Here is a 16748-nt window from a genome sequence, read left to right as displayed (position 1 = left end):
AAAGACCAGCAGAAGGAGGGGGGGCTGGTATACTGTACAATAAGGGGGCTTTTATGCATCGTTGTCTCATAATCTGCAGGAATATGACACATGTATGGGCTCGGTTGCTGAAGTATAGGCTTTCCTGTTGTTCTCATAAAGCACATCTTTCATTAACTCCATGACATTTTTCACTGAGGTTTAGTAAAAGTGGTTCAGAAAGACACAGGACCAGATTTGTGTTACTATTCGATGGCAGCCACCCACCTTGTGCTCTTCCACTTGGTGCTTGACGTCCTCCAGGTCAGGACCCATCGGTTGGGCCCCCATCCTTTTAATCCGCGCCTCCGTCACATCCAGCCAGTCGGTGAGCTGCTGCAGCTGCTGGTGCTGCAGGCCCATCAGCACCTCGTGGAGTCTGGGGGGTGAGAGACAGTTCAATGAGCTGTCAATCAAACGTTGATATGGTGGGCGTCAGTGCTCATCAGAAAGAGTCCAGCTCATGAGGAGTCCACAAGGTCAGATCAAGGTGTGGTGAAAGACTCTGAGGCCTCAAGCAGCTGATTTAATTGGTAGACATGATAAGAGCTACCTCTCCTGTTCTTATACTAACCCCCTGCTGTTTTGTCTAAGCGCTGTTTGGTAGTCCAGGCCATGTCTGCACGGCTTTGTGAATCAACAAGATTATCAAAGCAGATAGCTGAGCAGTTAATTAAATTTGGCTCGGTGTCAGTTATCATTGAATGCACCATAATTAGAAAGGCCTTTGTATCCAACAATGCCGGCTACTGTGGTCCTCTTCATTGTGTGAGAAGAGAAGAAACTTTATTCAAAGCAATAAATAAATCCTTTGAAACCATATGAATGTGTATCTGAGTGGGTATCATTTTTCATTAGGCTTTGCATTCTTTCACACCCCTTAACCCTTTCAATCTTTTTCAATGTCTTTGTTATGTATTCAAATATGCACTCTTTGGTACTTTCACTCGCTTATTTGACTTCACGTTAATGGATTGCTTTATATATGGTGGTTTTCTAGTCTTAGCAACCACTCAAAGCACTTTAAAACACAATTTAGAATATGAAAAGTATGTCTTTATTTTATGGTATTTGGCCATAAGCCCTAGGATTGTACAATTATAAACTGAGACACGATGACCAAAGTTCTTGCAGTACTGGGGATCCGTTCCAGCTGCAAAGGACCTGGGTTTGAATACAACCCGGCACTTGTTATGGTGTCATTCCTACAAGTGTGTGTACCTGGTCTGTCTCTCCATGCTTGCCACTCTCAGGTGTTCCCACCGGGCGTTCAGGAGGTTCATCTGCTCCCTGACTTCCGAGTCCTCGTCTTCACTCAGGTTCCTCTCCCCCAGCAGGGCGGCGCCGGCCCGGAGGACCCGCCCCACGCTGCCTTGATGGGTGGTCAGCTCCACCATGTAGCCCTGGAGACAGAGAGGACATCACACACTCACACCGGTTCTTCTCATTTTGCATAATTAGGAGCACTTCACGTCACTAATCCCACTGAATTACCCTCATTCACTTTAACTGCTTTCAAAATACATTTCACCCTCTCAACTCAGAGCTAACTCTATTTCCTCTGAGTACTTAACTCCTATATGATCCTCACACAGCAAAATGGGTTAATTTAATTTTGAAAGCATAAAAGTGGTAAGCGAGTCGGCCAAGTCCACATCTATTAGAGTTAATTCAACACTCTCAGATAGCTTTAAAACAGCTGCAGCTCTGTAGGAGGAGACACATTAAAAAAATTACAGATCAATCCAAAATCAGGAGATGTTTTACTCTTAATGGAACAACCAGTATTTGTAGACTTGTTCTTCTTTTTCTCTGTGCATCTTTTAGTTTTTAGCCAACAACAGGGGCACATTACTGCTGCTCTGTTAACACTGTCAGAAACTATGATGTAAAATATTTAACATCTCATGCAATGAACATCTGGCTGTAGTATCATTCATGTGTGTACCCTGCCGAGCACATCTTTCTCGTATCAAACTGATGCTCTGTTAGGAAAAATAATCAATTCACATCATTTATTTTTACGGGAATAAAGACATGTACATTAACCGTTGGATATCACTTAATCCTAAACACTGCTCCTTTAAGAACACTAGATACCTTATTTGTAATGAGGTGCTTTTCTGTTAAGTGCAAAGTACTCTGAATTGTTGTTACCAGTTAAACAGATGCTGTTGAAAAAGCTGTTCTGATAGTATCACTAGTTACAGCAGACTGCACGGCTCTGGCTCTCACCTCGTGCGTGTGGAACTGCTCCTTCACCTCCTCCACATTGTCTGAGATGGGAGGCTGGCCCTGGAGCCCGTCTTCAGCCGACAGCAGCCAGGTCAACACCTTCAGATTCAAAATAACATAACACACTCGAAGTATAAGTCTGGAGATATTCTGTTTGTCTACTAAACTAAGTGGTTGCTATTGATGATGGAAACATTTGAATAAATACAAAAAGAGCTCAGTAACAGCTGGTAACTGTAGTTCTTCTTAAACAGGAGGAAATAGGTCATTCTTTGGGGACCATTTTCAGCGGCAAGATGGCGAATGTGAGATTGACTTAAAATAAAACTAAAGTGTTTATCACGGTTATAAAGTTATACATCAGCCAGAGCAAAAGTGTGGCATGTTGATGTATTTGTAACGCTTTATGGACCAAAATAACTGAGCTCTGAGCCGATATATGAGGCTTTGATACACACAGTACTTTGGATCTGTTGACTATTAGTTTAGTTTAGTTTATTTTATTTTTTTCGAGCGTGTAAAACCAAAGAAAATACAAATGAAACAAAAGGTGATACAGACATGATACAATACTATACAAATGAATGCAATAACAAAACGAAACATTTAATTAATAATTGAATAATCTGTAGTATCATTGTCTGATATCAATAAACAATAAACAACAAAGCTTTAGCTAATTACACGTCCGAAAAGGGGTCGGAAGAAGTTTACACTTATTTAATCCGACCCCTTCTCCCTTTTTTTTTTACATCTTAATATATCTTAACATACAATATAGACGTATACTTATAATCTTGAATAATTTATATAATCATTCATATAATATATACAGGCAAGTTAGGACAATGGTCTCTATATATTTATATATATACATATGTACATACACAAATTCATACAAACACAAATCAGAAATATAAAAGCATAAAACAGAAGAATACATGAAATATAAGATATGAAACATTTCTTGATGACCACCATACCTCCTCCAGTGCGGCCTGGTAGCTCTCCAGGCTGGTGGAGCCTGGAGGCAGAGGACTGAGGCCCCGCTGCAGCTCCTCCTGACCCGGACTCAGGAACTAGAGAGGGGAGGGGAGGATGGGAAGTGACGGACAGAGATGATTGTGGAGAGGGAAATAAGTGTTGGGTTTGGGGGTAAGATGGGAAAAAAGGGTTGAGAAGTAGAGGGAATGTTAGGAAAAAGGGTTCAGGGGAAAAACACGCAGTACAGAGAAGATAGAGAGAGACGAGGAGAGGCCTGTTAGTGTAAGCCATTACCGTCGCTGACAAGCAGTTCTGGCCTCGCTCCAACCTCAACAACTTGTCCTCTTTCTATCTCGCTTCCCCCTATCTGTCTTTGTGTGCTGATCTGGACACTAACAACTTTTTATCTGGGCTCCATGCTCCTCCTCTCCCTCTATTCTTCTCTCTGCTCCTGAACAGATACAGCAGGCTGATAACTGTCCAGCCTTCGTCACTTGTTTTGTATTGAGACTCAGAAAGGACTGTACAGACTGTAAAGGAATCTAATGTTAAAATAAAAGCTTGATATTCATGTCCCTGACACTCTTAAACATGGTCTTTTTTAAATATTCTATTGGCAGGTACTAAATTGTCCTCAAAAACGTGTTTGACAGAGAAAACTAGACAATCGGTTTCTCTTATCTCAAATGTAAGCAACATTGTCGAGATAAGACGGGGTTTTAATATGCCGTGTTTCTGTGTTATATTCCACTTTAAAAAAAACAGCGGGTGTGCTTCAATAAAGCTTACTGGACAAATTGAGCCCCCTGCTGTTACAGTAAATATCTGACACAGTCTCTGAACACATTCCAGCAAATAATGAGCCCCATTTTGTGATAATGCATGGGAACATTTCGAAATGTCATGTTGTGGAAATATAGAGAAAAAAAAAAAATGTGTGTTTGTTTTCAGAGGACCTTCAGTGTTATAAGGTTTCCACTCTTTCCTGGTTGTAGCCTCATAGTCAATATCGATATTATCATCTTATTATAAACAGGTAAAGTTTGCCGAATTATGATTCCTAATATTGCTAGATTGGGGAAAAAAGGGTTGTTAAAAAAACCTCTTAGTTAGAATGACTTATATAATAAACACAAACATATCACACATCAATCGCAAAACATTTCAACCATGAATTATTGCCTAAGCATCAAATAGTCCAACTTAACAAGTCCCATGGTTTCATGTACTTACTTAGATATTTGAAGTAAATTCATATTTTGACAGTATTTCATCTTTTCAAACTAAGTCAGGTATTTACACATTTAGACTAGGAATATTTGAAAGTACTTTTAAAGTGTTTTTACTTACTTTTATTTGGCAAAACCACCTTTAAAAATACAATTGCCTATATATATATATAAAACCATAGACTTGCTAAGATGGACATTTTTAGTGAATGACGCAGACAAACAGTGGCAGCCGGATCGTGCATAGACAGACAGATGGACGTGTGGCGTGGAGTGTTAGAGCTGCAGGACACGGACCTGATCAGTACAACGCCTCCTCTTTTGCTCGGGCGACTTGACATATGCAGCCTGGGTGTAGGCATAGCTTTTATAGCGAGGCTGAGAGGAGGGGCTCTGCACTCGGCCCTGAGCCACACTCACTGTGATCTGAGAGAGAGATGGAGAGACAGAGCAGGAGGGAGGGAGAGTTGGCAAGAGAGACCAGAAAAGAGAGTCGAAAGAATGCAAAACATCGAGCGAAAAGGATCCGAAAGCCAAATTAAAATGAAGAGGAAGAGATGCAGCAGGCGGGAAAAAGGGACAAGGAGCGAGTGATGATGGGAAATGAGGATGAGGACAGATGAGAAAGAGAAGGAAACAGGAGAAAAAAGAAACATGAATACACATAAGCTCCGTTTCCATCCAAATGTCAAGCTAATTTTACGTGAACTTTTGAATGTAAAAATTAACGTGTTTTTCCATCAGCAGAGTTAGGGCTGCTCAATTAATCGTATTTTAATCGCAATTACGATCTTGGCTTGCAACGATTACGAAAACAACGTAATCGAAATAAAACGATTATTATTATTTTTATTTTTATTTTTTAATTGGTTTTTCAGTTGAATTATACTCAAAGTTCAGGGTAATCAACTGTTAAAAACATACTTTTCACTTTTTTTTCTTTCAATAAATTGATGTTTTCAAAGTAAATGGATAATCGTTTTTAATAATTGTGATATAAATTATTGACCCAAATAATCGAGATTATGATTTTTGCCATAATCGAGCAGCCCTAAGCAGAGTGTCAAGAAACACATTTACAAGAAAAATGGGAAGTCTCCAAAACTGATATTGGGTAGTAGTTATTACTCGCAGACGTTATGGATGTTGCGGTTTTTAAAGTTCTCTGGAGATGAAATACTGCACAGACTGTGTCTAGGGCTGATGTTAGCAAACTTCAGACATATTTAGCATTTTATATTATCTTGGAATTGCTAATTCCTGTTACAAAGCAGTTATCCTATTCTGCAAACGCTACATTGGATTATTGTTAATGATGCATTAATGGGAAAGTAGCATTTTGTATTGAATACATAACATTTTGAGGCTTTGAGAAGATTTGTAGAAAAATAAAATGCAGAAAATCAAGTTAACACTTTCTGGTGCTTATGATATTGTTTTAATATATATTCAAAGGCACCTAATCTTATTAAGTACGTAGTTTTCTAACTAGAATCCTCAAAAGTGTCTTGGATGGAAACCCGGGTACCGTTTATGCTGACATGAGAGAGGGCAGAAGTAGACAGAGAGAGAACAGATGTGTTAATGCAGATGTGCACAATGACTGACAGACAGCAGCGCAGAGTCAAAGCAGATGTTGTGAGCAGCTCCTATTCAACAACCCAACCACACACACTTTCTTTCTGCCTGCTGATGTGTAGAAGTCATCAGTTTAACACTTGGTTTCCTCTCCAGGGAAAGAGATCACTGGCCTGTGTGGCTCTACACTCACTCTGCTCCATTTATCCCAAACGAGCAGCCGCTCTGAACGGCTGCAGTCAGCAATTCACCACCATCTATCAGCAACTGACTTTTAATTTCACAAGTTCTCATTAGGGGGGGTACACTGAAATAAGCTCTTATTTTGAAGGGACAAATAACTCCTAATTGATGACAGATTCTCCCTCTTGATTGACATTTCCAAGCTGCCTTTCCTTTGACAGCCGGGTGATCTGCTGCATCGCTAAAACCGAGTCAACCGTTCCACCACAGACACCATAAAAGTTTAATCTCTTGCTGTCACGGAGGTTTCTCCCCAGCTATCAATCTCTCCTTTCACCTCCATCCCCTGAATCTCCTTTTCTTCTTCTTCTCTTCTTCACCTGTCATCATCTATCTGTCTGTCTTCCTTTCTCTTTCGCCCCTCACTGTTTCCCCTTCACTCCATTTCAAGGTGGATTAGGTGTTTTTCTTTCTGTAAAGAGCAGACAGCCAGAGGCGACCCAGCCCTGGATCAAACGCTCCCTAGCAGGGTGTTTGTTTTCACCCGCTCCGAGCACCAGACAGGCGGGGTTTAACTGCGCGGGGAAAATGTCACAGAAAAGCTGACTTTATGTCGTTTCCAGCAAAAACTTTGGCAACTTTATTTCCTTACTTTCATTTCCATGAACTATCATCCCTGAGTCCCAGGTGGGGGTAGGATGGTGTTGCTGTACGGAGGTGTTGACAGCGCCGCTTTGATGATGACAGATGACGGAGGAGGCAGATAATAGCCGCTGTCAGTAACTCTTTTCTTCCTGACTCCCTGTTTTATTGCCATCCGACTTGCTCCTGCACTCCCTATTTGTCTGCTCCATCTCACTCTTCATTCCCCCCCTCCATCTTTCTGTACATCTTTATACATCTCCCTACTTCCTCTTTGCCCTCTTATCTTTTCTTCTCAACATGCGCCAGTCTGTCTGGTTCCCAGAAGGAAAAATATTTTCTCTCCACTCTGAGGAAGGGCTTGATGTGGCCATTAAACTAAGTGAGATAATGATATTAGCAGCCATTAGTCCAGGAAGCTCGCTCCATCCTGCTGCGATTCGGCGCCACATTGACCTCTTCTTAACTCGGCTCTAAAGGTCAGCGCCGGTGGATCTCATTTGTGGCTCTGTCAGGCTTTTACAGCACTTTCTTTCGGAGTCCCTGTCTCAATTTAGCTGTCAATTCTCACTCCGAAGCTCACAGATATAATGACTGTAAAAGTGAGATTTCTCTACTCCTCACTGAAAAGGTGACTACAACTCCCAGCATGCCTGGCTGCGCTAAGTTATCCAGGAAAAGAACATCTGCTTGCCTCCCTGCGCTGAGACTCGAACCTGATCATGTGATGGTGGATGGTGATTATATAGATGCGGAATTATTTATATATTCATTTATTGAATTGGGTAATTGTAACAGTAACTGCTTTGTGTGAGCAAGATTGACAGTTATTTAAAAAAAGACATATTAAGCTCATTTTCAGAGTCCTATTGGTATGTTGTGCCCCTACTGTGACATGCTTTAATGTTAAAAAAGGTCCTATTTATAATAGGGCCTATTTAATTATTTTACTGAGGGACTTTTCAGGCCAGAAAATGCAATCTTATTTCTATTAGGTCAACTATATGATATTTTATCACCACATTTAGTTTACTGATAAAGTATCACTATAAAGAGCTTATAATTTATTTAGCTTTATCAGCCTTCAGCAGCAAATAGATGAGAGCTTTTAAAAAATGCCGTAGCTTTTGGCAAATATAAAATCATATATCTTTCAAAATACGCCCACACAAAAATAAAAATGGTGTTTTCCATCAAAAACGTGGCAGAAAAGCTCAAAGGTTATTGCCTTGTGGCTTTTTTATTTTTTTGTCTGCTGATATAATCACAGTATTTACTGTACATTTTCTTAATCATGATGAAAATGTTTGTGATTATCATGCTCCTCCACGCTCTCAGTGTGTGGTACCGCTGAGAAGTGAATATGCCCTCCAACTGTTCATTATCCAATTGATCATTAAAAAGTAGAATGCAAACTAAGTATGCTTGTGAACCTGTGTGGCAGCTGATTAGCATCTTTATTTTATTTCACAGAACTTCAGGGAGAGAGGGAGTTTCAAACCTCCTTCCAATGTTTTTATTTCACTGCTTTTGTGAAACTGAAGCGCTCCACAGTAATGCTGCTTTAAAATTCATTCTCGAAAATCACCAAATCTCAGCGGGTTTCTGTTTTTAATTAATTCTGTTCTCGGTGTCAACACTATAACGATGGTTTAAGACAAATGGCATTTTTTAAAGACATTTTCATCCCTTTACTATCCCTCCAATAGTACATTCCTGCTGGGAATTTCCCAAGCCCACTTACTCATCCCGATAAAGGTTGGCAGGATGATTGTGTTGATGCTTAGAAGGAGTTCAAACTAATTTCACAACAGGGTGAGATAATCCGGTTCTGGAGCTGATAATATGCGGTGTACAAACAACCGCAGTCATTTAGTGGTTTAATATGCAATACTATAGAGTGTACTTGAGTGTTATTACCTAGTGTGGGCGCTGACACAATAACAAAGCAATGAAATGTAAATGTGAAGCTCTCAAAACAAGTGAAGCTGAGCACAGATGCAATACATGCAGAGCAAAGGCTCATGGGAAATGAATCATGGCATCATCACAGCACAAAGACAAGAGTCATTGGAGTGAAGATGCCACTGTCACTAGTTCCCATGAAGAAAGGGATGGCACGTGAGTTAGGAAACAGGATGCCATGCTTCTTTAAAGGTGTCTAGGTCCCTTCCTTCCTTTCCTTTCCTAGAGGCTAAAGATGATTCTTTACCTAATGTGATTAAAAAGTATTGCATTGCTGATGAGCCATAACAGTGTCACGTGACCATTGTCAGTGTGTCTGACCTGCTGGGAGAAGCGCTGCTGGGTCTGGATCTGGTAGTGCTCCTCCGTCGTCATCCGGGCAGCGCCGGATGCGGTCGCCCGCGGCAACGTCTCCACCTCCTTAATGGATTCCATGGAAATGATTTGGGGGAGCACCTGGAAGAGCGACGTCACGTACATGAGGACACTCTTCTTGTCCGGGTGAGGCACGGCCACATCTGAAGAGCGGGGAGAAAGAGGAATAAAGTTATTTTCAAAACTTAAGGATCAACTCTTAACTGCCTTTTTCAATGCCCCCCCGTGTTGTTTCTATGTTGACATTTGCTGTTTCTTTGAAGCCTTATGTGCTAGTAAAACATATATGTTAGGGGTTTGTACACTTGGTCAGACGAAACACAAAATGTAAAGGTGTTTTCAGAAACAAAGGGATATTTTTTTTGTATTTTCTGACATATTATTCTTGATAAAAAGTAGATTCATCAAGAAAGATAACTGGAAAAATTATTGTTGCACTTGAGGAAGTTACTTCAATGAGGTTTAAAAAGTATGCAAAGGCCACTTAAAAGACACCAACAAGAGATTTCACTCCGTGTCTGAGAGCAAAATTAAGTCGGAGAAAGTTTTCCAACAGGTTGGAGGAGAGATATAACAGAGTGATGATTTCAGGAAAAGTACTCAGGAGTCTGTGGCCTGGCAGCTCGGCCCGGGGCAGAACTAACAGAGACGGATCACAGCGCGGCCGGGACACAGCGGATAAATGAACACCATGAGGTAAAAAGAGAGGATGGGGGGAAGAGGGTGAACAAGGGAGCAGAAGGGGAAGAAAGGAAGGCAGAGCTAATGAACTCATAGTGGTAGGTTTTTCTAACAGAGCAAGTTCACGAGAATAATGAGAGCAGGAGAGGATGACGAAAAGAAACAAAGACATACTGTAGAAGAGAGAAATAGCAAAGTAGCGGCGTCTGGGCATAGATAAATATGTGCGTCAGAGGAGGGATAGATAAAGCTGGAGTCATATTTCTGCCGTTGGTATCCTGATTTATCAGCATCACAGGGAAATCTAAGGATGTTATTGTTTGTCTGAGGAAGACAAACAGCCCCGTAAATAATGCCACCATCTGCAAGTGTGTGTCTGAGTGTGTGCACATCCCTCACTTGTTTGGTCCAATCTGTTTCTCTATTCCATCATCTCCATTTTAATCATTTCGCCAAGAATCCATGCGTGTGCATACCTATGAGGCTTTGCAGATGTCTGTGTGTGTGTGTGGTGTGTGTGTGTGTGTGTGTGGTGTGGTGTGTGTGTGTGTGTGTGTGTGTGTGTGTGTGTGTGTGTGTTGTGTGTGTGTTGTGTGTGTGTGTTGTGTGTGTGTGTGTGTGTGTGTGTGTGTGTGTGTGTGTGTGTGTGTGTGTGTATGTGTGTGTGTGTGTGTGTGTATGTGTGTGTGTGTGTGTGTGCCCTGCAGTGAATACATCTGTCTTTGTAAACATGCACTGTGGAAATGTCATTAGTTTCGATTAAAAATAGTTCATCAAATGGTTCCTTAGAAAATATCTGGTTTCCACCGTGATGTTCGACCTATGACCGGGATATATATTCTGACAACAAACTATATTAAAATGTATCAGCTCAGTAGAAACATGTCTAAAGAATATTCCACAGTTTGCTGATGTGTGAAGAACATAGTCTCAAAAAGAAGTTTGAGACATTGGATGTCAGCTTTGATCGCAGGCTAAAAAAGCAAACAAAGGCTTTGGAGAAACAAAGCAAAGACAAATAAAATCATTTTGTGGAGAAGCCAGGGAGAAAAATACACATGTACATGTCAAATTGTATCTCAAATATAGAAATGCAAATGGCCAGACCTCTTCTGATCCCTCATATTGCAGCGCTCAGTGTTCCAACTCCACTGAAGGCACAGTATAGGGTATCAAATAAGGATTGTGATGTTGGCATCCCACAATTAAATGATAGATGATTGCATTATGATTGGGATATGGACGTTAGTAAATGTGTTTTGGCTTCAGTGTTGTGCACGCAACACGCTTTTGTGAATGTGGAGCTCTCCTGATAATCCCTCTTCTAAACATTTCGAATAAGAGATTTCACAGAAAGAAGAAACAGACTGAAGAAAAAGAACACAAGGTTTATGTACAGCGAAGAATCATGGTTTGACGCCTTGCATGTGTTGTTTGCAAAACATCAAAACACCAAAATCCAGAAAGCTTCTTTATAAAGAAGACATGAATATCTGAAAAGCACAACTTGAAAAGCGTCATTTTCAAGTTTAGAAAGCACGAGAAACTGTTCAAAAAGCTTAGGTTGGGGGGGGGGGGGTTAATTGTGTTTTGAGCGCTGGTTCACAGCATAAAAAAAAGACGTTTGCCCCACTTCTCAAAAACAAGTAATTGTTTTGTGTCAGATCAATGTATATTCATCTTCCGAGATGTGTCATTTCAAGGCTTAAGCGGGCTGTGAGGGATTACATAGCCTATCTCTCTGGCTCAGAGCCTGAACACAGCACTCACAGGAGTGGGGGTGCAGAGGGATACTGCTAAAATTCTTATTCCCAGTTGATTCCAAAATGCCTAAATCTACACATAGTGAGATTCAGAAAAAAATGTTATAGTCGTATTACCGTTTTTCTCGATTGCTAACACACTAAAATTATACATAAAGCACAATTATTTTAACTGACACTCAAAGAGCAAAACATCAGCTTAAATCTCCAAAACTCTAAACACGTTTTCAGCTTTTCACACAATTTGCAAATCAACATGGCACTTTTTGCAAACCATTGCATAAAGTCACGTGTTAGCTGGTTTAAAACACTGATATTCAAAATGCCTCACACATGGACCAATAATCAAGAAACACGTTCCACCTGACCAAACACCACACTTTTGAATAAAATATGATTTTTTTCAACAACTCATTTGTATTTCTTCATTTACTGTATTTCTGTATAAGCAAGCAATCTTTCTCTGCAGAAACCTCTATGTACAGAGCATAGCCCATAACAGATGAAAGTGCTTTAGGTTATGCTCAGCAGTGTGTAGTTGGGTGGTCAAACAATCTAGTATTATGAATGAAGTGTGTTATATTTGGTGCAAAAGTTTGCATTTGGTAAGTGTTTATGTAGTTTTGAGTGCAGTTCTTCATTTAGCAGGAGAAATGAGGTGTTTTGCACTTTGGGTGTGTGGTTTTGTGAATTGTGTTTAGTGTTCTGAGAAACTGAGCAATTAAAAAAAAAATGTGTGTTAGCAATCGAGAAAAACTGTAATATAATATAATCACAGTTCATATAGTTTATATTTAGAAACATGTTGCTGAAAATGAAAGACACTTTTTTCCCAAACTATCAGTAAGTTTATGAAGTCCTTCCACCAAGGTGAACAGTTATCACCACGACAACACCCAATCACAGCATGACACATCGTGTTTAACTGGGCCAATTAAGGTGCATGATTGGAAGGCGTGAAATACGATGAGCGCTGTAGCTCACCTTGAAAATTCTCCGCTGGAATTATTGGGGTGTGTGTGCAGCTGTGTGTGTGTGTGTGTGTGTGTGTGTGTGTGTGTGTGTGTGTGTGTGTGTGTGTGTGTGTGTGTGTGTGTGTGTGTGTGTGTGTGTGTGTGTGTGTGTGTGTGTGTGTGTGTGTGTGTGTGTGTGTGTGTGTGTGTGTGTGTGTGTGTGTGTGTGTGTGTGTGTGTGAGTTACCCTCAGGGTCCAGCAGTCTGTCTATCCCCATGTGTTGTTCTGCCTTATTAAAGGCGTGTTCCAGTCTGTCGATCGCAGACGTCTTCTTCTCCACTGAGGCCCAATCAAAAAGCTCGGGTCTGTGGAGGTAAAAGGGAAGTGATCATGTGCCCACTGCATCTTTATTTTAAATCCATCTAAATAAAGAGGAACATCCAACTATTTAGCGTCTTCAATTACCTGGTAGATGCTTTCTCAGTTACACTTACATTCTTTAGCATTTGTTAATTTAAAGGAGATAAAAGGCCTAATTCAAAGTAAAAACTGACATCGAATTTAACAAATAGTATTTTGAGTGTTTAGTCTTAAAAATGAAATACACTGTAGTGATCTTACTTGAGCTGATGCAGTCATTTGTATTTTTGGAACTACTTTAAGTCGGCAACAATATATTCATCTACCAGGCAGTCAGTGGTTTTAGCCGTACACACTCAAATAGTGAAAGTAGACCATAATAATTCAAAGCTGTTTGATTTAAACATTGCTCTGTGAAATCAACTATCCGTAAACAGAATGCTGTTGGCACGGAGCGGATGATCTGCAGGGTGATGGCTGTGGAGTGTGTGATCTCGCACTCTGTATTCCTGTAAGGACACAGCGAACAGATGCTCATGCTGGCTAGCCATGATTTAATTCATTATGACACGAGTCCAGGCCTGAGACCCAGACTCTCAGGGGCGTCCAGAGAAATATATCAACACTGATTCACCTGTGCTAAACCATTCTTCCATCAATTCATCCGGCTTTCATCTAATATCCAATTACTGCTGCATCTATATCTTCATTCTTTACTCATTTACTGCAGTAGATATGTCATTTTGCTAGATATAAAGTATATATATTCTCACTGGCTGAAATATAAAGCTTTCTCAACTGATTAGGTTTAAACAAAGAGCATGACATTCTTGGAGTTGGCTTCCTGTAGCAGTGCGTCACTAATTGCTAGCTGGCACTAAATAACCAAATGTTGTCTTTTCATTGTTTCCCTTCATATCCTGTTTCTCTTAGTATTCAGTACTAACGGGCTGCCTACAAAATATGAAAACAAGACCACAATTCACACACACATATTCTCCAGTGAGGTCATATTCAAACGCCTCTCTTTTGTGCCTTGGCTCCTGTTCTTTCATGTGTCCACCTGTGGTTTCTTCACTTATCACCTACACCCACACACAGTCGACAAGACACACACACACACACACACACACACACACACACACACACACACACACACACACACACACACACACACACACACACACACACACACACACACACACACACACACACACACACACACACACACACACACACACACACACACACACACACACACACACACACACACACACACACACACACACACACACACACACACACACACACACACACACACACACACACACACACACACACACACACACACACACACACACACACACACACACCACACACACACACACACACACACACACACACACACACACACACACACACACACACACACACACACACACACACACACACACACACACACACAGTATGCAGTACCTGTGGCTGTGGATGAGGGCATTGAAGGCCAAGCCATCATTCCAGCTGCTGGAGAAGTTAACCACATTGACCTGAGGACAGAGATAATGGTTATTAAAGGGCCAACCTGTGAATGCAGTGTGACACTCACTGTCGAAACGCTGTCGCCTCAATGCTGGTTCCATTTTCATAGGTAGATATTACATCGTAGAGACATTTTCTTCTAAAATTACAAGTCTGAGCTATAATACATGGGGTTACAGAGTACTGTAGCTAACAATGGGTTTCAAATGTAATACAAAGCGACTCTGAGCTCTGGACGTGCATGTACTCAGAAGAAAAGTCAAAAAAAGCAAAGATAAGTTATTTATGAGAACGCCCATTGATTTATTTTGGGATGTCTAGAAGATTTTAGTAATGAAAGCTAACCAACATTAGCTTATTTAACTGTTAATTAATTGTGTCCTAATAACCAAACTGTATAAAAATGTCTTACTTGATTGCTACACACATGATATTATACTAAAAGACTTTGGAAAAAATGACATGTTACTTAAATGAAAAGGCTTTTACAATTAGAACTAGCTGATCCCCTAAAGGACAGAGAAGCTACTCTTAGCCTAAACTCAGATATAGTAGCTTGTTGGCCTCTCTTTATTTATGTGTTAGTCCTGAAATGAATTCTTTGTAATGATAATAATGATATTGTCCTTGGCTTTAACAGTAACCTCAGGCTTTTTCTGTAGATAGTTAGCGGGACTTGCTCATATATTAAAAGCTTACATTGGAGACACACAGACACACCTCTTTTGCTCCTGTATTGTTTGTTTTGGGAAGGTCAAATCAAATACAGATGTTTTAATAGATAAGATTAGAGAACACTTAAAATAAAAAATGTTTAGACACTAGACTTCTACAAACTACATGTGGAATTTGTATTTTAATGGATTCATATTTTTAGGACAAGCCTCTCTGTCTTTTAGTTTCATACTTAGGGCTATGAAATGATAATCATCTGATGGCACTAAACCCAGATCTGGATCACCACCAGAACTAATCTATCTGTCCATCTGTCAAACCACTTCCGCAGAAATCTGTGCAAGAGGGCTTTTATAAATCCAGTCAGGCAGATAGAAAAAATATGTCACTGTGGCAAAAATATTGTATGTAGAGCACCAATGAGACTTGTCGCCATTGCTTTTAGGTGAAGAAAGAGTTTTGCTTGACATTTACATGGTCTATTATTCAGAGGACTATTTTTTATGGTGTCACAGGACTATAGTTTCCTGAGATGCATGAGAGACTGCTGCAGAAGAGTCAGTGAGACAACAGTGAGACACCCTGTGGATTGAGGATAAGACTGAGTGAGAGGAAACAGACCTGAGGGTACTGGCGCGTGTTCTGACGAACCCAACTCAGCAGAATCTTCTCACTGTTGGTCTGCTGTAGGCCCGCCATCACATCCTTCATCACATCCTTTACCTGGACACACAGACAAAGCAGGGCTGGTGTTAAAAATGAACATTTATTTCTTCACTAAGTGTACTAAAGTGCATTGTTAATTAGAACTTTGATTTGACTGTGATGTAGACCCTGTGTTGTTGCAAATACAAATCTTAAACATTCCCACTATAAAGCACAGACAAAAAGGATGTGCTGTCAGTTGGAGTGGGATAGTAAGGCAGCAACATACACAAACAAAGATCCAGTAGAAACACAATATCCATCTAGAGAGAACAGACATGAACAGTTAGTAGTTGGTTACTGTTGGCAGTTCCCACCAAACACACCCATAACCACTCTTTCTCACACTCATAAACTCAGACACGCACCACATTTTAAAAACTCTCCTCATAGTCACAACAACAGATTATGATCCATGCTAATATGATGCCTGGCGATGTGACATTACCATAAAATTGCCATTTTTTAAATACCTGCTGCTTTCTAGCAAAGTTTTGACGTGGCCTGTCAGTAGATAATTTGCATATTCCCACACACACACAAACACACGGAACTCAGTGAGAGCAGTCACAGTCAAAAGGACATTTGTGTACACACATATCCACGCACAAGTCTGTGTGTGGTTGCATCCTCACAGGCTGGATTTTTGGCAGCTGTGATTGACAGTTTTGGAGCACTTGTTCAAGGCTCAGGGGGGGGGTGAGGGAGTGAGACGTTATACTTTTCACTGCCCAGTTGTGCATTACTTATGCACATCTTACCCTTACCTTTCTATCAGCCACATATCCACTCACACAAAATAAATATTGTTTGTTTCCACTACTGCTCTTTTTCTCCCCCCACGATACCACTCAACTCCCTT

The 16748-nt window shown here is 40.6% G+C and overlaps 1 protein-coding gene across 1 annotated transcript in view; it reads right to left on the bottom strand.

Moving 5' to 3' along the window:
* LOC117498917 (dystrophin-like) overlaps positions 1-16748 on the bottom strand; it is a 161473-nt gene that overhangs the window by 81768 nt on the left and 62957 nt on the right. The window contains 9 exon segments of the mRNA XM_034151091.1: positions 247-397; positions 1240-1421; positions 2254-2352; positions 3237-3332; positions 4764-4892; positions 9156-9352; positions 12854-12972; positions 14444-14514; positions 15803-15904. Of these exon segments, the coding sequence (XP_034006982.1) occupies positions 247-397; positions 1240-1421; positions 2254-2352; positions 3237-3332; positions 4764-4892; positions 9156-9352; positions 12854-12972; positions 14444-14514; positions 15803-15904 (1146 nt within the window).

Source organism: Trematomus bernacchii, unplaced genomic scaffold, assembly GCF_902827165.1.
Source record: "Trematomus bernacchii unplaced genomic scaffold, fTreBer1.1, whole genome shotgun sequence".
Taxonomy (NCBI): domain Eukaryota; kingdom Metazoa; phylum Chordata; class Actinopteri; order Perciformes; family Nototheniidae; genus Trematomus; species Trematomus bernacchii.
The sequence above is the reverse complement of the archived record's forward strand: the minus strand, read 5'-3'. Positions and strand labels throughout refer to the sequence as shown.